At 48.6% G+C, this 23,641-nt stretch overlaps 1 protein-coding gene across 2 annotated transcripts in view; it reads right to left on the bottom strand.

Annotated features, from left to right (window-relative positions):
• Positions 1-7,961, bottom strand: part of NEIL3 (nei like DNA glycosylase 3) — a 35,762-nt gene extending 27,801 nt beyond the window's left edge. For both annotated transcript variants that reach the window (XR_014794638.1, XM_084879157.1), the window contains exon 1: positions 7,708-7,961. Coding sequence is in view for 1 of the 2 variants with exons in the window: in XM_084879157.1 (XP_084735283.1) it covers positions 7,708-7,851 (144 nt within the window). In the remaining variant the exon portion in view is untranslated. The remainder of the gene's footprint in view (positions 1-7,707) is intronic.
• Between the last annotated feature and the right edge of the window lie 15,680 nt (positions 7,962-23,641).

The raw sequence follows: 23,641 nt of genomic DNA, 5'->3' as shown, positions 1-23,641 counted from the left end.
GTGGCTCTTTGGCCCCTAGAGTGTGGCTCTTCCACAAAATACCATGGGCTAGGCGAGTATTTTGAAGAAGTGGCGTTAGAAGTTTAAAAAATGTGGCTCTCCAAAGAAATTTCAATCGTTGTGCTGTTGATATTTGGCTCTGTGGACTAAGGAGTTTCCTGACCGCTGCACTACTCCATTCACAGCCGCAGGGGTCTCGTCAATGCCAGAGCTCCCAGACTGCCTCCAGTTCAGAAGGTCAGGGGAGCGGGGTCAGTCCCCTCCTTCCCATAAGAACTGGGGGTCCGCCACAGGTGCAGGGTGACCCAGGCACAGTGCACAGTGGCGCCTACAGGGGGCAGCCTTCCCGTTCCGCACAGACCACTCACAGGGCCGGTGGGGGATCCCAGCACCGGGGCTTAGACACACAGGTCACCCCACCCTCGGAAGGCCTGCCTCTGGTTTCTCTGTCTTCCTGGAGGAACCCGGGGTTGCCATCGATGATGGAGCCCTGGCCTGGCAGGATGGAGGCCCCAGGGAGGGAACACACCTGCCTGGTGTTTGTAAAAGAGCCTGTGAGAGCCCTGAACTGAGAGGCACGGAGAGTCCCCGTGGGTTTCTTCCGAACAAAAGCCTCCCCCTGCCACTCACACAGCCTCCAGCCCAGTGCAGGTGGGTGCTGATGCAGGTTTCCATGACAACCAGCAGGCAGGCAGGAAGTTCTTATCCATGCACCAGGGCACTGTAAGCGGATGATGTGCAGAGCAGAGGAAGATCTGTGAGGAGTAAACTTCGCCTCCACGTCGAGGTTTTATCCTCTTAGGATCTCGAATGCACGACGTGTTTTAGCATCTTAAGCCTTCCCTTCTGAGCTAATGGCTCGCAGTCCTGCTTCCCCACGGCTCCATCCACAGCCTCTCCTCCCCTCCGGGCATTCCTTATCAGCGGCTGTCTCACCACGTGCTCTGGTCCTCTGGCTCCTGCTGGGTTCCCAGCAGAGGCAGTGGATGTCCAATCCCGTCCCATCCAGGCACCCCAAGACCCGCAGCCCCTGCCCCTCCTTCTTGGTAGGGAGGACATTTGCTGCTACGGTCACTCCAGTGCTTGAATCACCCCTAAATCTTTAAGTTTCCCAAGTTAAATCTAAAACGCAGCCCCCACCACAGCTGTTGGAAAGGCCCTTCTGTGCAGCCCATCATTTCCTCCATCAGCCAATCAAGAGTAAGTATGCAAATTGACCCAGCAAAGATGGTGGGTTAATTTGCATATGTGGGCGCTGGGTGTTCTATACCGCCCCCAGCCACTCCAGGCCTCAGCTCCCGCCTGAGCGAAGGCGGTGCCGGCAGCCAGGGGAAGATGGCCCGTTCTTGCAAGAATCTTCGTGTATCGGCCTCTAGTAACAATATATTAGAACACTCTGAAAAGAAATTGAGATGAGAAAGAGATCAAGATTAGGGGAGGGCGAAGCAGGCTGCAATTTTAGTTGGGCTGTCCTCGCTGGGAAGACGATATTCAAACACGTCTTAAAGGAGTCATGAGTCAGCCACATCTAGACAAGAGGAATGGCAACCAATACACATGCCCTGTGGGGGCAGAGAGTTCCCTGGGTCCCAAGGAAACAGACACAGAGCAGAGGGAAGACAGGACCCAGAGGAAGTCTGACATCATGAGAATCAGACCATGTGACCACCAGGTCCATGCTGAAGGCCTGGCTCTTCCTCTGACAGAAATGAGGTGGAGAGCAGATAGGATCTCCATCACTCTTCTAAACGCTCTTCTCCCTGCTGAGCAGAATTCCCGCTAAAGGATCCAGGGCGGAAGCAGGAAAAGGAGCACCCAGACAAGAGCTGGAGGTAATCTGGATGATTTAAAGTCACCCCATTATCAAAACGCCCAAATCTGACTCCGCAGTCATACATGGTTGGATGCTGGTGGAACTGGCTAACCAAAATATTTAAGAGTACAATTCATTTCAAATTTTTCTGTGCCAGTCCTTCTTAACTCGATACATTTCAGAAGAGAACAATGCAGTGAAAGAGTAAAACCCAGTGAAGAAAAGGCAGGTTCTTCATGAAAACCTCTTTTTGCCCAAATAGTGAAATGCTGTGGGCTCCTAACAATGTTTATTAGGAAGAAATTCAAACCCAGCTCATCCCGACTTCTATCATCTTAGGATCTCGAATGCACGAGGTGTTTTAGCATCTTAAGCCTTCCCTTCTGAGCTAATGGCTTGCAGTCCTGCTTCCCCACGGCTCCATCCACAGCCTCTTCTCCCCTGCCAACGTTCTTTACCAGCGGCTGTCTCACCACGTGCTCCGAATGTTCCTGGAGGCCAGTGAACATTCTGGGGGTTACTCTGCTCCCTCCTCCTCTTCCTCCTGAATTGGAGTGTGGCACACCGTCTCCCCACCCACCACCCCCACCCTGCTTTGCCAGCCCAAGATTTCTTGACAAAAACTTCCCCTCTCCCAGGCCTTCCCAGGGGGTTCTAGGTGCTGAGGCTCTGAGGCCCTGCCTCAGGCTGGGACAGAACCCACCGTGAGCCCATGGGTCCCATGTCCCCTCACAGCCCAAACCTCCTCTCTAACCAATGCTGAGGGGTGGGTCAAAAAAAATCCAGGATTACCCCTTTGGGCATCAAAGCAGTCCTGCAGCAAACCTCTCTCTACTCTCCCTGACTGCCACCTGCCTGCAGCCTTAGCCTGGGAGTGGATCTGCCCCCGGGAAGCCTGGCTCCTCACACAGGGGAAGTCGCAGGGGCCAGCCCTGCAGGACTGGCCGGCTCCCGGGCTGGGAGCGAACAAGAGAGTGCAGAGCGAGCCCTGGAAACACGCCTGTGCTGCGTAGCGGGAGGCATCAGATCACAAAGGGCTGTGGACTTAACATGCATGAGACCACTGACCTCTCTGCACGGCTGTCCAGCCAAAAGGAAATGTGTTGTCTTGGCTGACAGAGCCTCAAAGGGAAGCGAAAGCCAAACACTTCAAGGTGTAGTGTCTTGTCTGACTTCCTTTACTTGTGTTTTATCCTCCTCCCCACAATTAAAAAGAACTCGCAGTGAGCCCTCCAAACAAGACACGCTGAGCCAGCCGTGAGATGAAAGGCTCCACAGACATGGAGGAGAGAGGTCCACGGCCGGATGGAGGTGACGGTGACCTTCAGCACAGAGGTGGGCAGAGGGAAGGTGGAGGAACCCTTCAGGGAGAGAAGCCGTCTGGAAACCCACAGACCGACAGGATCAGTGCCTGGGGTGGCAGCAAAGGCTCCGGCTGAGGTGCTGTGTGACCTTGGATGGGACGAGCTTTAATGCTCGATGAGAAATTAAGATGAAATGTTAGCATAGCCCCATCCTTGCTCACACGCAGAGTCTGTAATTCTCCTGCTGCTAGAACACCCACTCCGGCCCTCACTCCCCGGGAAGCAGAGTGACTGTGAGGCTTTCTCCCGGCAGAGGGTGGCCACAAGCACACAGTTCACTGCTCTCAGGGATGCTGTGACTTGGTTTTTTCTCATGTATCTATATCCATATCCATATCCATATCTATATCTATATCTATATCTATATCTATATCTATATCTATATCTATATCTATACCTATACCTATATCTATTTATTTATGGTATATCTATATCTATATCTATACTTTTACCTATATCTATTTATCTACGGTATATCTATATTTATATCTATATCTATCTGTATCTGTTTCTATATCTGTATCTAGAGGTATCTACATTTATATCTATCTACATCTATCTATCTAGATCTAAATCTATATCTATCTATCTATCTATCTATCTATCTATATCTATCTATCTATATCTATATATCTATATCTATATACAGGTAATATGCAAATTAGCCGGGCATCTAATGCAGAAGCCCTGTCCGGTTCCCACTCAATAGCTCTCAACATCAGTGGAACAAACCGTCACTGGTGCGCCAGCATTTCCGGGCACCAGCTGGAGGGGGCTGCATCAGGACCACTCAGGAGGAACTGCGTGTGCAGACAGGCGGGAGGGGACTGCGTGCTGCCCCCACCGCAGTGGACACACACACACACCAGGAGTGGGACGTGCTGCGAGCAGCTGTGCGGTGTGGCTCAGAGCATGCCCCCGGTGGGTGGTGGCAGCAGCCGGAGCGAAGCAGCCCAGGTCCTGGTGCTGGAGGGAAGCCGGAGCTGGCAGCCAGGGGAAGGAAGGCCTACTCTTGCAGGAATCTTTGTGCACCGGGCCTCTAGCTTGTCTATAAGCTCTTTGGGGACAGGAGGGATGAGAGCCCCACTCAATGCCTGGAGGCCAGTGAACATTCTGGGGGTTACTCTGCTCCCTCCTGAATCGGAGTGTGGCTTTAAAACCCAGGCCCACCGTCTCCCCACCCAACACCCCCATCCTGCTTTGCCAGCCCAAGATTTCTTGGCAAAAACTTCCACTCTGCCATCTGTTTAACCTACTTAGAAAATTAGTAACACCGCTGACTCTTATGTTCTAATTATCTGCAATGGAGTGCGGTTTAAGGATAAGAGGACCAAATTCTGAGGACTACCCAAAGCTAGATAAAAACAAAATAATGTATTTACCAGCTTCTCCCACAAAGGAAAAAGAGCACGAATTTATGCACTGGGCCTCTGATATATTACACATTACATATTACATATTATATATATACATACACACTGAGTGGCCAGATTATTATTTGTTCAGAGATCATAATAATCTAGCCACTCAGTGTTATATTAACTGCTTTTGAAGCTCCGCCTTAGGGGGAAAATCCTGCTGCACGTGGGATCCACACAGGGCTTTTGCATTAAACCAAGGACTTACAAGATCTTTACTGTCCTACTGGAGGTCCCCTCTGTATGAGCTCCAGCTGCCCAAATCCAAAAATGACTTTCCGCAAGCCTACTGTCTTCGCTGCAACTGTACACAACAGCCAGTATACACCTGACTTTCTCCTGTTGACGCTTATAATCTGGTCACTATCCTATGTGAACATTTCATCCTCCCGGCCCCCCTGAAATAGAGCCGGGAATCTCCTCTGCCAGGACGTTAAGTGTGGTTGAGAAGGATTCACCTGCCCACAGTCAAGTGGCTTACTAACAGGAAACTGTCAAAGCCACATGGGTCCTGGGAGACGGTGCAGGCCACGCTGGGCTGATAACCACGCACCTGCCTGGCCCGGGGGAAGGGCAGACGCATCTGTAGGAGCAGATTCAGGCTCTTCCCAGAGAAATGCTTCGGGTTCCAGTGCAGCTCCGCCCTCTCCCCAGAGGGGAAAAAGCATGCCACGTTTACTCCCACCGTTTCTCCTTCTGGTTTTCCTGCCGTTTAAGACATTTCCTAATACAACGCTTTTCTTATTCCGAGGTCACATATATGCCAGTTTAAACCATCCAAGAGCCCAGGCCCCAGAACAGAGGCCCTTGGGTCCCTCATCAAAACACAGCCTGCGATTTTGTAAGGGAGGAACCTTCAAGCACTTAACCCCGAGGCGAAAAGCTTTGCAGGGGATTTGAGGGCACACAGGATTACAGCAAAGACAGAGCCCTGGCCTGGGAGGAAAAGTAACCATCTCCTGGATGTGTCCTTTCCTGGGCACTGAGCTACCCGTTTTAGATGTTCTCTTATCTAATCCTGAGCAAATAAGCACCTACGGACAGGAAGTAAGGAGGAGGTTCAAGTTCAAAACCAAGAGAATTGGATCTTCTTTTCTGACACCACAGAGAACGAGATGATTAAAGCTACAGTGGCCACGGGAAATCACATCCCTCGCTTCCTCACGGTTGCCAGCCACCTCTTGCTCTGGATTCTACGGTAACAATGACCCTGAGGCATCAGGGAAACCATTCTCAGCAGCCACCTAAGAAGGTGAGGAAGTGTATGATACACCCACAAAAGGAAGAGCTGCTTTTGTTCCCCTGGTTCCTTCAATATTCAACATTTTGCTGAATGAGTAAGTTTTTATAAGAATATTTTAGTATTTTAAGAGGCCATCCAAGATCCAACCATGGGACACCCGGAAGAGGTTTTAAGAAGCACTGCAATAAAAGAAGAGATGCAGACTACTTACTGACATATACAGTCAAAATAAATAAAATACAGAGGCAATTAATTGGAAGGAGGAGGAAAACATACTTTTCCCAGTTTGAAAACTATTTTCTGGGCCTGAGAGCCTCATTTGTTTCAGGTTGAAGGCATATGCTAAGTTCAGAGCAGGTACTTCCTGCAGGACCGCAGGCTACCAGGAAGCTTTGCAGGAGACTGAAGCCAGCACACAGGGCAGGCCTCCGTGAACCCCATGTCTGCACACCCAGGGCTTCTCCAAGGGGACAGCTCCACCAGAGCTTTGCAGGACAAGTTCCAAACTCACCCAGTGACCATCTCACCAGCAGCAGCCCAGGCCAGGTGGCCAGAAGCTGCGCTACAAATGGCTTTAAAAAGAAAGGCCTTCACTTGAGGATTTCCCTGCCCCTTCATCAGATGAGAATACCGAGCGGGAAGGTCAGAGCTAAACGTTGCATGTGCTGTTTTGGAATTATAAATTAGGTGTGATCCTCTTAACCACTGCGGATGTTAGGCCAGCAGCAGCTGGGATTGTATGCTGAAAGCTGGCCTTAAAATGTAGCTGACACGCCTCGCCATGCTAGTGGTCAGCTGCTGTGCATCACTGCAGGCTGCCCAGGAACAAACCAGAGAGTCCGACCTGCACCACCATTTGTCCATCAACCAGATCTGAAATACCATGGCTGACATATACACATAAGGAACTGTTTGACATTGAAATTGGGACTCAAAAGAACTGTTGGCCCAGAAAGGAACTCACTACAGACGGATTAATTTGCCTCTCAGCATAAGCATTATGGCTTGTCTCATTCTCGGTTCTATAAGTGTATTTCTATCATCACATGATCTCATGCATCTAGTGGAAATGACGAACGACATAGACTGATGAACAAGAACAAACCCAGAGAAAGAGAAGCAGAGATCAGACTCTCAAACCTCAGAGGGAAGGTAGGGGAGGGTGGGGATAAGGGGGAGAGATCAACCAAAGGCCTTGTGTGCAGGCATATGGGCCTAGCCAGTGGCCATGGACAACAGGGGTCGGGGGCATGTGTGGGGAGGGGTTTGGGATGGGAATGGGGGGATGAGGACAAATATGTGATACCTTCATCCAGTGTTTCCCAAACTTTTGACGTATGTGTACCCCTTCTATAATTTTCATAACGCTGAGTACCCCTCGTACTCATGAGAACGTAGAATCAGGCACAGCTAAGCAGGATGCAGTGCATATCCCCAACTCCGGTGCAACGCGTACCCCCACCAAGCTCTTCCCATACCCCTGGGGGGACGCGGACCACACTTTGGGAAACACTGAAATTTAGAAAATTTAAAAAATGTAATGGGAAAAAAGTCGCAAGTTGCAGAGACCTGCCAGTGTTAAAGGGGCAATCCCAGCTGCAGCTGTAAGGAAGCCTTCCCAGTGGGCTGTGAGGAAGGTGAGCCAGGGCTCAGGGAATGAATGACTCCTGCAGGGCCCCAGGCTGCTCAGCCTCAGCAGCTCCCGCTGCGCAGGCGCGGCTCCGCCCCCCGGAAGTCAGGGTAAAGTTTGGGCGCCAGGGGGCCCGGGGGTCCAGGCCCGGACCGGAGAGAGGACACCCTGGGCACAGCGAACCGCACAGGGTCCTCCTCCCACGTCCCCTCCCCCGGAGCAGGTTCCCGGGCGCTCACCTGGGCAGGCGCCGCGGCCGGGGCGGCGGGGGGCGGGCCGGGGCCCCGCAGGGCGCCGCCCCGCACGGCCCGCACCGCCTGGCCCGGCCGCACCCGCGCCCGGATCCTCTCTCCGTTCAGCGTGCAGCCCGGGCCCTCCACCATCGCCGCAGCCGGCCCTGCGGCCCGGGTCAGGGGTCCGAGGGCGCAACTGCCTGCAAGCTGAGCTCCGCGCCCGCTGTGCGGAGACTTTCAAAGTTCCCGCGCTCCGGCCCGCCCGCCGCAGGCCCCGCCCCTCCCATCACCGGCCCCGCCCAGCCTCGCCGCAGGCCCCGCCCCTCCCTGCCGCAGGCCCCGCCCCTCCCGTCACAGGCCCCGCCCCAGACCCTCACCTGGCCAAGTTCCTGCCAGACCCCGCCCATCCCTTCCCAGGCCCCGCCCAGCCCCGCCCTGCAGCACAGGCGCAGTGAGCCCCCTCAGGCTCTGGATGTGGGGCTGTAATGGAAGAAAGGCAGGAGTCTGGTGAGTGCAGCCAGCACCTGGGGAACCTGTTAGGAGCGGGCAGTTAGGGCCTCAGGAGCCGGGCTTCGTCTCCTGGGCTCTGAGGTGGTGCCCTTGGCGCTGAGTCCTCAGCATGTGGACGTCTGTGACCTGGTCCTCTTACTCTGTCCTGATATCCAGGGTTGTGTGGTCCCCAGGCCTCTGGGCTTTGTAAGTCCCTTTAGGAGTGGGAGGGAGGAGGGGGCTCAGAGAGGTTATGAGGACTGGCAGCGTTTGTTTTCTCTCTCACACGTTTATGACGTCTTAGAAAACGTGGCTTTATCTCCCAGATATATGTTAGTGTCCATATCCAATACCCCTTCGGTTTATGGTTTACAGACCACTGGGTGTCCGTTGGTCTTCACACTTCCCACAGCAGCCAGGGGGTTGCACTTGATAGTCAACAAATATTTGTCAAACTATGACTGCTAACTTAAGATCGAAAAACAAAAAACTGGACCTTTCTGTCTCCAATACTTTCCTCATGTCGTCAATGTCATTCTCATGAATTGAGATGCTCAGAGAAGAGATGGAATCTGAGTGGGTCATTTAAGAAGTGGGGGCCATATGCAAAGAGAAAGACCGATTAAGGAAATTATAAACAAGAAGAAGAGGAAACCATGGGATGCACCTGAGCCATGGTGATTCCAGCAGAGGTGTCGGCAGAGGAGTAAGGCTGGGTAACATTGGGAAGGTTCCTAGGGACCACGATGTGGAGAACAAGATAGGGAAGAGGGTATTTCATTTCTTTGGGGTCATAGAGGCAGCCAGTGAAACTTGTGAGCAGATATAGGAACTCCCTCCCCTAAGGCCCTACATCCATGATACCCATTTACTGAAACGGAAATTCAGAACTTCAGTCAAACTAGGAACCCCTCTGCAGTTGGGATCCATCATTGCTCATCCTTCGTTAGGATGTAGACGGGCCACAGGTGCTCATGGTAAGCGGGTGCGGTTTCTCACCCAAAGCTGAGTTTGAACACTTTGCCTTGCATAGTTCCGAGTGTCTCTGTTTTCCCGAATAGCAATCCTATTGAGTGCCTCCCTGTGCCCCCCAGGCAGTGTTCAGAGTGCTTTGAAATACAAACTCTCAGTCCTCAGAGCAGTCCTCTGAGGTTAGGACTATTTTTAGTCTTCATTTTACAGGCGAAGGAGCTGGGGCACAGAGGGGTTAGGTAACTTGCTCCAGGTCACGGACTTGGGATTCAGTCAGGCAGGCTATGGCCTCAGCCAAATATTTTCAGCAACATCAATTATGCTGCGCTGGCCCTCCACCAAGTATTTTTAGCAACAACTTAAGAAATGCTGGTTTAGAGAAAAAGCAACCTTTCCCTCGGCCTCCTGAGGGCAGGAAAGACAGTCTCTCACAACGTCCCAGTTTTAGCCTATTGCGTTTTGACATGTTTTGGATTATGAAACTTTGTTTTCACCCTTCTCCTTACAAGGTCTGTAGACAGATTTTTGTTTTCAGCTGGAATGATAAACATGTAGCACGGGGGAAATTCTTTAATTTCTGTGTTTTGCATCCATTACCTGAATACAGTTAACAAGGAGAGCGTGAACACAACATCATCTGTCAAAGCCCTCTTAATTTGAGCTGTGAGCGGAGGAAACAGCCATCGGTGAACGTTACACGCAGGTGTTTTCGGTGGTATTTGCTAAAGAGTCTCCGGGTTCCACCCATCAAGAGGAACTTTGGATGTGAGACTACACCGGCGGATAATAAAATGCACAGCAGCAGAGCCGGTTTTGACACTTTTATTGTTTGAAGCACATGCCAAGTGTTGAAACTTTGCAAAGCAGTGACATTCATTCCAGCGTGAAGGCTGAGAGAGCCAGGTGACAGGTACCGGCCTGCAAAGTCTAAATGGCAGCAGCCCCCCTTCATGCCCCCCCCCCCCCCAGGCCTCCGGGGTGACAGCCGCCTGCCCCCACTTTCCCAGTCCTTTAGGTGACTTAGGAGGGCAGGGCTCTCCCTGCAGGTGTGACTTGCCAAATTCTTCCAGGAAGGGAGCTATCTGATTCCTTTTTTAAACTTAAGCGCATTAAGTAAGTGAAGGTAGTATCTGAGCATGAACTTAATTTTGGGAAAAATCAGACACTCGCAAAAGATCCAAAATACTCATTTTGTGAGGAGTTCTCTCCTCCAGAGAAGATGGAAGAATGCATTTATTTTCTATTTTGAGACAGAAAAGCGAGCTATTTGGGGAGTACCTTGGAGCAATGTTTTTCAGCAGCCTCATCCAAGGCCAGGAGGAAACCCCCCGCTGGGCATTCATTCAGAAGACAACCTGCTGTGTTGCTGGTTGAGTGCTGGATCCCTGGCTCACAGAGAAGAAGAGATGAAATAACTCTCAGAAAAGAGGCAGTGCCAGGCCTGACCGAGGTGACTTGGAGTGTTGTGAGCAGACCCTGGAGGTCACCTGGGCCTAGACATCTTGGCTGGGTTTTGAGGAGAAAGGAGTGAGAGCTCCTCACCTGAGGAATAGAGGAGGATCTTCAGGCAGCCCCGGGAGAAAACACTGCAAAGTGAGGAGCTGTGAGAGAACTACCTGTTCTGGGACAGTGTTCTGCAAACTGCAGCTCGAGAGCCACATGCAGCTCTTTGGCCCTTAAGCTCTCCCACAAAATACCATGGCCTGGGCGAGTCTATTTTGAAGAAGTGGTGTTAGAAGAAGTTTAAGTTTAAAAAATGTGGCTCTCAAAGGAAATTTCAATCGTTGTGCTGTTGGTATTTGGCTCTGTGGACTAATGAGTTTGCCGACCACTGTTCCGGGGAACTGCAAGAATATCTGGAGGAGAAGAGGCTGGGGAGTGAGGGCAGAGGGGCCAGGGGACTGTCAGGACAAGTCTAAGAGGATACCCTAAGGATGGCTGTCATGTGGAAAGTAACGGGGGTACACAGAGTGACGTAATTGGCTTCATTAGGTGATCACCGGAAGGTGGGGGGCAGTGGTTCTCAGCCTTCTGGGGACCTTTGGTCACAACGAGGGGAAAACGGGTGTGACTGGCATCTAATGGGAGCGGGCAGCCCAGCTACCAAGTATCTTCCCATGCACAGAACAGGCCACCACAGCAAAGAATTGCCCGGATGAAAGTGTCAGTGGTGCCAAGGCTGAGAGGCCCTGCCCTACTGTGTGGGTGGGGGCCTTCAGTACTATCCTATATAATAAAAGGCTAATATGCAAATCGGCTGGCGGAATGACCGGTTGCTATGACACGCACTGACCACCGGGGGCAGATGCTCAACACAGGAGCTGCTCCTTGGTAGTCACTGCACTCCCACAAGGGAAGTGCTGCTTAGCCAGAAGCTGGGCTCACGGCTGGCAAGCACAGTGGAGGGGGCAGGAGCCTTTCCTGCCTCTGAAGCAGCTCTAAAGACCCCTCCGTGCATGAATGTGGTGCCCCGGCCCTCTAGTGGTGAATAGTGGTGTGGTGCAAGGTACCCTTGCCTTGTTGGGTCCAACAGTTCTCCAGTAAACACTACCTAGCTGAGCCTTTAAAGTAAATGCTCCCTTATCCCCTTAAGGAATATTTGTTCCCTCTTTTCTTAGCATTCCTTTTTTCTTTTTCTTTTAATGATAAATTGAAAAGTGCAACATTTATTAAATGTGTTTTCTCCATGTACTAAGGAAATAATTTAAAATGCTTTTGCATTGATGGAGCTTTGATCAGGAAACCATTGCAGCATTCCTGAGACATCCCCTCCCAATTCAATATTAATCGTCAAAGATTTTGAATTTATTTGGTTAATATGTTATTTCATATTTTCTCACCTTAGTTCAAGATGTGGACTAAGACTACTTATATGCCTTTTTTCATATTCTTGTCCAATTCTAATGTCCAGCTATTAAGCTCGGAAAATGACGTGTACATTGTGTTTTTTCCTAGAGAAGTTTTTATAAGATAAAGCTCTCAGCCTTTTAAAGTTTGGCTTACCAACCTCTCACGGAATCTATTTTGACTAACTAGGTTTTTTGTTAGCCAGGAAGAAAAGGAGGGGTCCCAGAGCTATGTGATGGCATTTTATAGAAGAAGTGGTTGAATCCTTAAATATTTTCTGCCATTCATCATAAGTGAGCTCTGAAGACTCACAGCAGACGTGAGCATTCACACTGCTTGGCAGTTTCGGAGAGGATTTTTCTGTGTGTGGCGTTGTCATTTTGGTTGCCAGCCATTTCGAAGACCGTTTCCCTCACAATTCCTGCTAGATTATTAGTGGAAAGAATCAAAATATGTCAACAGAAACTATATTTTAATGGGCAAAGGGAAAGACAAATGGAAATCTGGGCTCAGAGGCTCAGAGGCAGCTACCATAAACGGTGGCTGATGGCGGGTCCGCCTTTATTACAGGGGGAAAATGCAGCAAGGTAACCATTCTTCAGAAATGCGGAATTCCCACTGGAGGCAGAGGGGCAGCTATGGTGTGCCTGGAGTGGGTCAGAAAGGGGGGTGCAGTTTAGTGAGGAGCTCCCTGAGAAATTAAAGCTGAGAACAGAGACCTTAAAAGCTTTTAGCAGGAGTCTCAGGCAGGGACATAGTCTCTAGACCCAGGACCAAGACAGTAAAAGTTTGCAATCCTTTTACTTACAGACTCATTGTTGTTATTTACTTTTTCATTGTTGACTCTATTAGAGATGTTTCCCATTTTCTCCCCTTTGCCTCCCTCCATCCTACCCTCAACCCTCCTGATTGCCACTTTCACATAAATAGTAACTGGAAAACTTTTTGTTGTTGTTGTGAATCCTAATTGGTGCATATTTTTTCCATTGATTTTTTTTTTTTTTTTTTTTTTTTTTTTTTTTTTTTTTTTTTTTTAGAGAGAGAGAATGAAAGGGAGGGAGAGCGAAAGAGAGATACAGAGAAACATTAATATGAGACACATCAGTGGGTTGCCTCCCACATGGCCAGGCATGAACCCAGGTATGTGGCCTTGACCCGAAATCAATCCTGTGACTCTTTAGGGCACAGGTCAATGCTTTAACCACTGATAATCACTGAGCTCACCAGCCAGGGTTGTAACTAGAAACCTCTTACAGTGGTCGGCAAACTCATTAGTCAACAGAGCCAAATATCAACAGTACAACAATTGAAATTTCTTTTGAGAGCCAAAATAGACTCGCCCAGGCCGTGGTATTTTGTGGAAGAGCTACACTCAAGGGGCCAAAGAACCACATGTGGCTCGCGAGCCGCAGTTTGCCGACCATGGCCTTAAGACATCAACAGCCTGTGTGCTTGTTTTTAGGGATGACAGCAAGGCATGTGGAGAAGTGGAAGGAGGGGCAGAGTGGGAGGTGGCAGCTGACAAGACTAAGCCCATTCCTTCTGGCTCACAGAACAGGTCTTGAGTCTGAGAATGGGCCCGGCGTTTAAAACGGAAGTGATGAGTTATGTCATGATGCCCCCTTATCTTCTCGGTGGACACCCGAGCTCAGTGTGGCCGCTTCCAGGCATGATTGGAGTGAGGAGACAGCGAAATGGGTAGCTGTGAAGTGACAGCGGCAGATGGATCTCACTGGCATGAGCCGCCAGAGGTGTGCAAAGTTTAAACAAATCCTCCCTCCAGAGCATGACAGACCGTAGAGGATAGGTGACCTCATTAGCGAAAGGCCAGGTATAAATATTGTGAGCTTGTTGGAGGCAGCTGGGCATGATCTGGCCTTAGCACTCACGTTCACTTACCTGTGAGATAACCTGGCAGCTCCGTGTGTGTCCATCTCTGTGGAATTGAGTCCAATCTAATGTGGTTGATGTCTTAATGAGAACACAATGGTTATAATATATTTAAATTAGAGGCCTGATGCATGAAATTCGTGCACTTGGGAGGGTCCCCTCAGCCCGATTACGAGAAGGTGCAAGCCAGGCCAAGGGACCCGACTGATGCAGGACCGGGGCTGTTAGGTTGACCAGCTGGGGAGGGACTGCAGGGGGGCTCCAGGGTATGTCAGGCCCATCTTGATTAGTCCTGATTGGCCAGACCCCAGCAGCAAGCATCTGGCCCCTGGTGGTCAGTGTATGTCATAGTGAGTGGTTGAGCGGCCTTAGCATATCATTAGCATATTAAACTTTGATTGGCTGAATGGCTGACAGTATGATGGGACACTTAGCATATTAGGCTTTTATTATATAAGATTAAAATGGATTTACCAACAGAGCAGAAGGGTCTGTTTCAGCAGCCAAATGTAAGCTCGCTTCCTGACCAAACTTTTGGCACATAATCAGCTATGGAAGTCAACAGAAAATCTCAGTCATATGCAATTTGTAGATGTCTTGAAACTCATGAATAAAATCAAGGGCAATGTTTTGATAGTGTTCATTTTATGCAGACAAGGTTCAGAGTTCATCTGTTAAGCCTCAAGAAGGATTCTTTGGCATTTCTGATCTGATTTTTACTGGCTTGGACTCTAGTTTAGACTAGTGATTAAGCCATAATAGGCTTTAGTTCCTATTATTAATCTCTTAGACTGGAAGGGCTTATCAGACCCAAAGCTATTAAACATTTAAAATTCTGGAGTTTTTCCTTACTTACTGAAACCGGGAGGCTTTTGGTTCTACTGCTTTCATTTATGAAGCGATTGGAAATGTATGTGTGTCCACTTCCATGTGCTCACACACTCATGTGCATTCACATGTACGTGTTCTATAGTCTTTCAGGGATGAGCAGTCACCTTTACAAAATACTAGAAGCCCAGTGCATGAAATTTGTTTGTGCACTAGGATGTGTGTCCCTCAGCCCAGCCTGCACCCTCTCCTATCTGGGATTCTTCTCACAACCCAGGACTGCTGGCTCCTAACTGCTCACCTGCCTGCCTCCCTGATTGCCCCTAACTGCTTCTGCTTGCCAGCCTGATCACTCCTAACCACTCCCCTGGCAGCCTAATTGATGCTTCACTGCTCCCCTTCCAACCTGATTGCCCCTAAATGCCCTCCCCTGCCAGCTTGGTCACCCCTAACTGCCCTCTCCTGCAGGCCTGGTTCCCCCATCCCCCCAACTGCCCTTCCCTGAAGGCCCAGTTGCCCCCAACATCCCTCTTCTGCTGGCCTAGTCATCCTAACTGTCCTCCCCTGCAGGCTTGATTGCCCCAAACTGTCCTCCCTTGTAGACCTGGTCCCTCCCAACTGCCCTTCCCTGCTGGCCTAATTGAGCACAACTGCCCTCCCCTGCAGACCTGATCCATCCCAACTGCCCTCCCCTGCTAGCCATCTTGTGGTGGCCATCTTGTGTCACGTGGGCAGCCATCTTGTGTGTTGGAGTGACAGTCAATTTGCATATTACTCTTTTATTAGATAGGATTGTAACTTAGATGAGCAAAGCTGAGAAACACTGCAGACTGTTCATGCATAAACTAGGTTTGGGCACCTAGGGCTGCATCCCAGGGGCTGCATCCCAGGAGCTGTGTCCCAGGGCTGCCTGGAATGAGTCCATCTCAGATGTGGGAGTGAGCTTCGGTAGGCATTGCTGTGCCCACCCGCTTCTAAGTGGCCTCACTCTTCAGCACATGCACGTTGGGACTTGCTTCTGAGTTGGATGTTAATGCCAAAGGGATCCGCACTGCCTTTGGGACTAAAACTCCCCCAAAGAAAAGGGGTGAGCACCAGTTCAACTCAGAAGAGGCCAGCACAGTTACAGAAGCACCTGGCAGCTATGACGGTCGTTTGGACACGTCTCACCTCATACGGTCTTTGAAACCGTGTTTTGAGTTGAGTTGTTTCTCAGAAGTCAGCCATCTTCCTGGGCTCCCTGTTTCCTTTTACTGAAAGTACTGATATTTCAGAGAGAGAAAAGTGCTACTCGGAGGACTTCAGATGACCAGCGTGGAGCGTAATGGGAAATTGCACTGGGTTCCATGCGGGGTAACATAGAGTGTGAAAGTGTGCTCGTGTGGAAGCTGTCCTGGAGGAATAGAACATGTGGACGTGCAGCCCTCAGGCAGAGGTTGGGATTTACTTTGGAGACGGCCGCTCCTGTCTTTAAGGGTTTCTCTTTTGGTCTGAGTCAGGGCTTACTCCAGCTGCAGGGACCAGAGACACAATGACAGTGGCGTCACCGACTAGGGGTTTCTTTTCTCACGTCTTAAGTCCAGACAGAGACGGGCCAAGATGGCCACAGGATGTCGTCACATCCTGGACTTACTGTGTCTTTTTTTTTTTTTTCTAATAAATCTTTATTGTTCAGATTATTGTAGTTTTTTCCTCTTTTTCTCCCCCATAGCTCCCCTCCACTAGGTTCCCACCCCACCCTCTGCCCTTAAACTCCCCTCCACTGTCCTCATTCATAGGTGTACAATTTTTGTCCAGTCTCTTTCCACGCCCCCTATACCCCTTTCCCCCAAGAATTGTCAGTCCACTCCCTTTCTATGTCCCTGATTCTATTATATTCACCAGTTTATTCTGTTCCTCAGATTTTTTCTTCACTTGATTTTTAGATTCTCTTGTTGATAGATATGTATTTATTGTCATAATTTTTATCCTTACCTTTTTCTTCTTCCTCTTCTTAAAGAACACCTTTCAGCATTTCATATAATACTGGTTTCACGGTGATGAACTCCTTTAGCTTTTTCTTATCTGTGAAGCTCTTTATCTGACCTTCCATTCTGAAGGATAACTTTGCTTAATATGTCTGTGGTTCCTTGCTCCTCATGGTTACTTCATGGTCCGGGAGAGTGTGCTCACCCTCTGCTCTCTCTCCTGCATGCAGACAGGAGGAGCAGGAGAGCACGGAGGAGGAAGGGCAGGGCCTGGCTGCTGCGGGCCCCAGCGGCGCTGTGCCGGAGGAGGAAGCCGCCTCTCCTTGGGACGGGAAGCACTCCAGAGCCCACCAGGCTTCAGGAAGAAGGTCTGTTGTTTTCTTCAAACCATCTCATGTGCTATCTTCTTTCCATGCAGTGCAACTAGACACTCCATTCTTGTTTCATGTGCTTTCCTTCCTGGTCCATTTGAATCTTGATTCTGCTGACTTATTTTATGAGCGAGTCCTCCCTCAAATTGATAGTTTTCCAGATGTTACCGTTGCTCCGAACTCTCCTCTCCTTCAGCAGCGGTTTCCTGGGAGAGACTGTCTCGGACATGTGTGTCCTCACTGTTGTTCCCGGGCTGCGGGAATGCCGTGCCCCTCCCGCCAGCCTCGCCCTCCCCCCGCGTTATTCCCGAGGCTGCCCGCTGCGCCTTCACTTCCTGGGGTGTTTCAGAACCCTGCACCTCCCCTCTGTGTGTGACGACTGCAGGTGGCTTCTCTGTCGCGTGTTTATGTTCTCAAAGTCCGTGCTGCTGAAGCTGAGGTCCCCACTCACTTCAGGAACCGCTCAGCGAGAACCCAACATTTGTGGAATGTGACTGCGGGTGACCCCACTGTGCCTTCTGTTTTCCCTTTTTCTGTTAATCCCACTGGTAGTGGTTTTAGACTTCATTATAACGTTAGGAATCTTGAAGATCATCTCTGCATGCTCCCTTCTTTATGGAATAAAGGGCACAGGGGCCGATCCCTCCACGAACTATTAAAGGCAAGTGTTTACATAAGAGACTCAAACCCAAAGAAGTAGCATGTGTCTCTCCTGTGTCTTATCCCACACTCTGCCTCTAATCCGCTTTTCCCTCCTGGCCCCAGGAGATGCACCACATGTTCGCAGCCTTTTCAAAGCATTCTTTTTTCATTTAGCCTCATGCTGTCTTAATAGCCAGGCATTGACTTTGACAGGGACTGGACACTGTTACTGAATGATAATATAATATTTTAGCACGTGAGCTCTCCTATAATTATATGGTCAGTAGGAAAAATGATCAGCTATGTAATATAATCTGGTAGAGACTAAAATGAAGTTTAAAAGCTGATATAAATATACTTTTGAAATAAATAGACCAAGGGAAGGAAAGCAGGCTTGTGTCTTTAAAAAAAAAACAACAACAACAAAAAAAAACACCCACCATAAAATTAAATATAAAGGAATAGTACAAAGCAGCAGCTGTCTGCAAAATAGATGGACATGAAACATCAGGTTATTGGATATTTTTATCACAGGATTATGACATAAATTTTACACACTTGAAGGAGAATAGGCAAGAATTAGGATTATCTATAGTAAAGGACCGAGTAGAGATTGAACAAGGTACCCAAGTGGTTTACGCAAGTGGAGTAACGGTCAATTTGCATATTACTCCTTTATTAGATAGGATTGTAACTTACATACCTCTGATTTAATTGGTGGTAAGACAGGCCCTGGTGTGCAGGGCTCGTTATATACATTGATTGGCTGCCTCCTGCATGCCCACCACTGGAGAATAATCCCACAACCCTGGCATGTGCCCTGACCTGGAATTGAACTGTGACCTCCTGGTTCATAGGTTGGTGCTCATCACTGAGCCACACCGGCCAGGCAAGACGAGGGTCTTAATGCGCCTTTCCACTGATGTAGTCAGTCACCCACAATGAGGAGGACAAGTCAGCCTGGCAGGAGGAACCCAATTAACTGCTCTATCACCTCCTAGAAATTCGCTTTATCCGAGTGGCTTCATACAATAAAGAAAAACTAATTGGATGTGTGTATGCATTTCTCTCCTCCTCACCTCACTGCTGAGTAGTGCTTGTTGTTATTTATAACCAGAAGGGGAGTTGGTTATTGCTCTACCTGGCAATATTGGTCTCCTCCACCTTCTTGTGAAAGCAACCAGAAGGGGTCAATCGCGTCCCAGTTCCCAGCATTGAACCTGGGACATGGTTCAGCCAGGCAGGCCCATGGCTGTTCTGGTTCCGTGTCGCCAGCCCCGAGCTGAGCCTGCCGCTAATCCCTGGCTCACACAGGTCCCCGGGCGAGAGAACGAATGAAGCATTGTCACGTTTGATGCCCATGACATTATCCCCATTAGACAGATGAGGGAAGGGAGGTCAGACAGGCTAATTAAGGAGCGTTCTACAAGGTCACGGTGATGATAAGTGATAGCCTCGGACTGAAGCCGGCCTGCAGCCTGCAGAGCCATTATCTTTTCAATTACCCGCCGCTTCTCCCGCAAACCATTAAAGCGGACAAGTATTTAGGGCTGACCCACAGAGCCGCGTTCTTTCCAGAGATTGCGTTATGAATACTTCATGCTTGGTCTCCACACTTTGGTGATGATCGGAATCGTAAAACAGGCCCAGCCTGCCTCAGTGCGGAAGCAGCAGGCAGGCCATGGGACAGCGGCACAAACTCCTAATGTGTCTGCAGAGGACTGGGGTGCCTCCACCCTGTCAGGTGCTTCTGCCCACGTGGGTCTGTTGAGAGGTTTGGGGAGGCCAGGGTCCACTTTTGTGCTGCTAAGGCAGGTATGGATCTGAGCCTCTGGTTTCTAAGTCCCAGGGAAGGAAATGGCGATGGTGCCCCGATCAGTGTGGCTCAGTGGATAGAGCATCGGCCAGTGGACTGAAGGGTCCCAGGTTAGATTCTGGTCAAGGGCATGTACCTTGGTTGCGGGCACATCCTCAGTAGAAAGAGTTCAGGAAGCAGCTGATCGGTGTTTCTCTTTTATCGATGTTTCTAGCTATCCCTTTCCCTTTCATACTATAAAAGATCAATAAAAATATATTTAGGAAAAGAAAAGAAAATGTGATGGTGGGACTTGCTGTGGGGAACTCATCTGGAGAAAGAGGCTCCCTGACCACAGGCAGGCATTTCCGAGGGAGCAGCAGGGTCGTGGCCTCTGCTTCCAGGCAGAACCGCAGGCCTCAAAGGCAATCTCCATTTTCCGGAGGACAGTTCATTCTCTCAGAAACGCCCCGTGCTGGTTTTCTGTTAGTCTGTGCTGCTTAGAAGGACCACTGATGGGGCTCTGTAGTCAACAGGAGAGAGAAGGAAAAGAGCAAGGAGCCCAATGATTCCCCCATGGCCTCAGGCAGGGGACTGAGGGGGTCTCTCACTCACAGCCCGGTCCTCCGGGGGTTCTGGGGGAAATGCTTAACATCAGGATGAGGCACTGGCTTCCAGCACTGGCGCGGGGAGACTGATTAGAGCGAAATGCATTCTTTTGTTCCCAAGAGAACGTCTGTTTTCCGTAGTGTTTTTAAGAAATCCCTTTAAACATACTGAGATCTCCGTAATCAGATGCTAATCTCTAACATTAAGAATTGGATTAAATTTACTTACATCCGCCAGTCTTGGCTGCTGTTACATTCAATATATGAATTATTTTCTGTTGACAGTTACTGTTAGTAACTCCACGCTTTCTAAACTTGCGCTATTGGGCCTTGGTGTATATAACGTGTGTTTGTGTGTGTGTGTGTGTGTGTGTGTGTGTGTGTGTATGTATGCATGTACTTATTTATTTATTTTTAATCCTCACCTGGGGATATGTTTTTATTTATTTTTAGAGAGAGAGGATGGGAGAGAAAGAAACATCCATGTGTGAGAGAAGCATCAATCAGTTGCCTCCTGTGCACTCCCTGACCAGAGACTGAACCTGTCACCCAGGGGTGTGCTCTGACCGGGAATTGAAGATGTGACCTTTTTCGTGTAAGACATTCCACCCAGCTGAGCCACCCGGCTAGGGCAGTATTTATTTGTTTGTTTGTTTATTTGTTTATTTATTTATTTTAGGGGGGAAATGAATAGGAATTTAAAACTAGTACAAGCAATTCCATCAATATTTTGGGATCTCTGTATACTGTTTTGGCTATAATTTTCCCTCTACCCTTCTGAGTTCTTAGCTGAGGCCTCTGTAATAAAAGACAGATTAGCAAGAGTAAAAAAACCAAGACAAAACATGTTTGATAAACATGTATACCTCATGTATACCTGGGAGATACCAGAGGAAAGTGACCTGCTCAAAGAGGCGGCTTAGGATTCAGGCTTAACTACCACCGTGATAGGGAAAGGGGAGGGCGATGTAGCCTTTTAGGTGAGAGGAATGGGACTGAGAACAACAAGCTGATGGCAGGTAAGGTTGTGACAGAGTGTGTCCGGCTGTGAGTCCAACTTCTAGTCTGTCCTGTGAGAAGAGTCGGTCCTGGCTGGTTGAGGAAACACTGGGAGGAGATTTATGACAATGAGTCTCTCTGGGAGGGTCGGTCTGGAGGCAGATAAGGAAATTCTGAGAAAGCCTCTCCCTGCACTTACTGTTTCCAAGTGCCTGGAGCTCCAAAGAATCCATATGCCCTAGCAGCACATTTCGGGAGGGTGTGTTCTGCTGCTCTGCACCTGCTCTGCACCTTCCCTGTGGGATCCCCGTAGGTAGACACAAATGCCCCAACTCCGTGTGCTTCCTTCGAAACCCTGTGATTCTACGTGTTAAATTAATACATTTATAAGTAACTGTGCCTACCTTAGTCTCTATCTGTAAGATTTATATTTGAGGTTGCAAAAAATATTTTCAGGACACACACTTTGGGTGGGCTTAAGTTTGGGGTTCATCTTTAGCATCTTACTAGAGTTTGAGCTTTTCTAGGTAATGTACTGTATATCACTCATGGCTGTTTTCTCAACCCTGAATCAGATGACTGACCTCATTCAACAGTCAATAAAGTTTTCTGTTCACTAACTGAATGGAAGACAACTAAACAATACCTTCCGCCCAGGGGTTGACACACTAGGGTCAAATCTAGACTTTGGGATGTTTTTGTATGCCTGTTCGCTAAGAATGATTTTTACATTTTTAAAGGGCTGTCAACATAATAACAAAGAAGAATATGTGACAGAGGCTATGTGGACCACTGAAGAATTTATTATCTGGTCCCATACAGAAGAACATTTGCTGACCCAGCTCATTATTAAGGATTTTCTTTTCTTTTCTTTTCTTTTCTTTTCTTTTCTTTTCTTTTCTTTTCTTTTCTTTTCTTTTCTTTTCTTTTCTTTTCTTTTCTTTTCTTTTCTTTTCTTATCTTTTTTCCTGCAGTAGTTCCCCTCATCTGTGGTTTTGCTTTCCATGGTTTTAGTTACCCACAGTCAACCACAGTCTGAACTATTACCTGGAAAACACCAGAAGCAAACCGTTCACACACACTTTAGTCTGAATTCAGACCCGTTTGTGAAGTGAGGCTGTCCAGGGAGGCGGACCCTCCTCATTCCTCCTCTTTTACTAGCAGAACTCCTATTTTGTTTGGTTTATATTGTCCCTACCTCTAGGGGTGAAATGTGGCAGATCAAAACCAGTTTTGACAACCCCACTCATCATCATTAGGGGTTCATCCGGGGTAGGCATGTGACTCATTGCTGAGGATGACACGGCGGGGGACGGGGGAACGTCCAGGGCGATGCCTGGGAAAGATTTTACTCCTCTCTGAAAGACAAACGCGTGGAAAGGAATATACATGTTCACTCCCACTGCATTCGTTCTTCCCGGGGGCTTGGTTATGTGCTGACACGCAGCCATCTCTGACCTTGAAGAAAGAGAAAGCAGTTCACAGTGATGCTGAGCTAACATGCTCTCCCTGTTGGGCCTCTGGACTGGCCTCAGAGCCACCTACCTTCAGCTCTCTGGTCACATGGCCTCGTGGTTCAGGCCGTTATGAATTCTGTAGTCTGACATTTGCTGCCAAAATATCCTAACTGAGTTTTTCAGGTTTTACATTATCTTCTAACAGCGAGATTAAATTATTAACACATTGTGGACCAGTAGTTTTATTGTCAGCTTTACCCAGTGGCCAGATACGTTTCTATTGAACGAGTACAAAAAGCGTTTTACATAAATGTTAAAGGCACATTTTAAAATTAAATACCCATAGCATTTTGAAAATATATTTAAAAAATAATAAAGGAATAAAGGGTTTCATGTCGTATAATGAAATTCTAACATGTACATAATGATTTATGGTAAATGTGCATTCATGTTTCTTATCCTCATAAAACCCCCATAACATTAACAAGGTATTGCTTTTTTAAATCAATTTCATGTTTAAAAAAATAGAGGCTCAGGAAGTTTAAGAGGCTTGTTCAAATCACTTTCCTTTGAAGAAAGAGATCTTACCTCAAAAAAGAAATCTCCTAATTCTCATCTCTCCCAGAAATAGAACTTTGAATTATTTTTAAAAATAAGTTTTTATTTATTTTAGAGAGAGAGAGAGAGAGAGAGGGAGAGAGGGGGAGAGGGAGAGAGAGAAAGAGAGAGATAGAAACATGGAAGAGAGAAGCAACAACATTGACCTCTGCCTCCTGTCCGCTCCCTGCTGGGAATGGAGTCCACAGCCCGTGCATGTATGCTGACCAGGAATCAAACACTGCCTCTCTATGCCAACCAGATGAGCCTCACCAGGCAGGTTCTCTCTTTTGTTTTTATCACCATCTTTTGTTGTTATCGCCACCATCTTTTTTAGTGGCCTTGGGAAATAATTTCTGAGATATAATTGTCAGATGTGGCCAGTTAATGAGGCCAGCTGACACCTGGCATGGCCACTGAAAACAGCGAACCTATGTAAACATCTTTCCACCGACTTCTGTTTTAGAAACATGTAGCA

Source organism: Pipistrellus hanaki (assembly GCF_964339955.1).
Source record: "Pipistrellus hanaki genome assembly, chromosome: 3".
NCBI lineage: Eukaryota > Metazoa > Chordata > Mammalia > Chiroptera > Vespertilionidae > Pipistrellus > Pipistrellus hanaki.
Note: the sequence above shows the minus strand (reverse complement) of the source record. Positions and strands in the feature narration are given on the sequence as shown.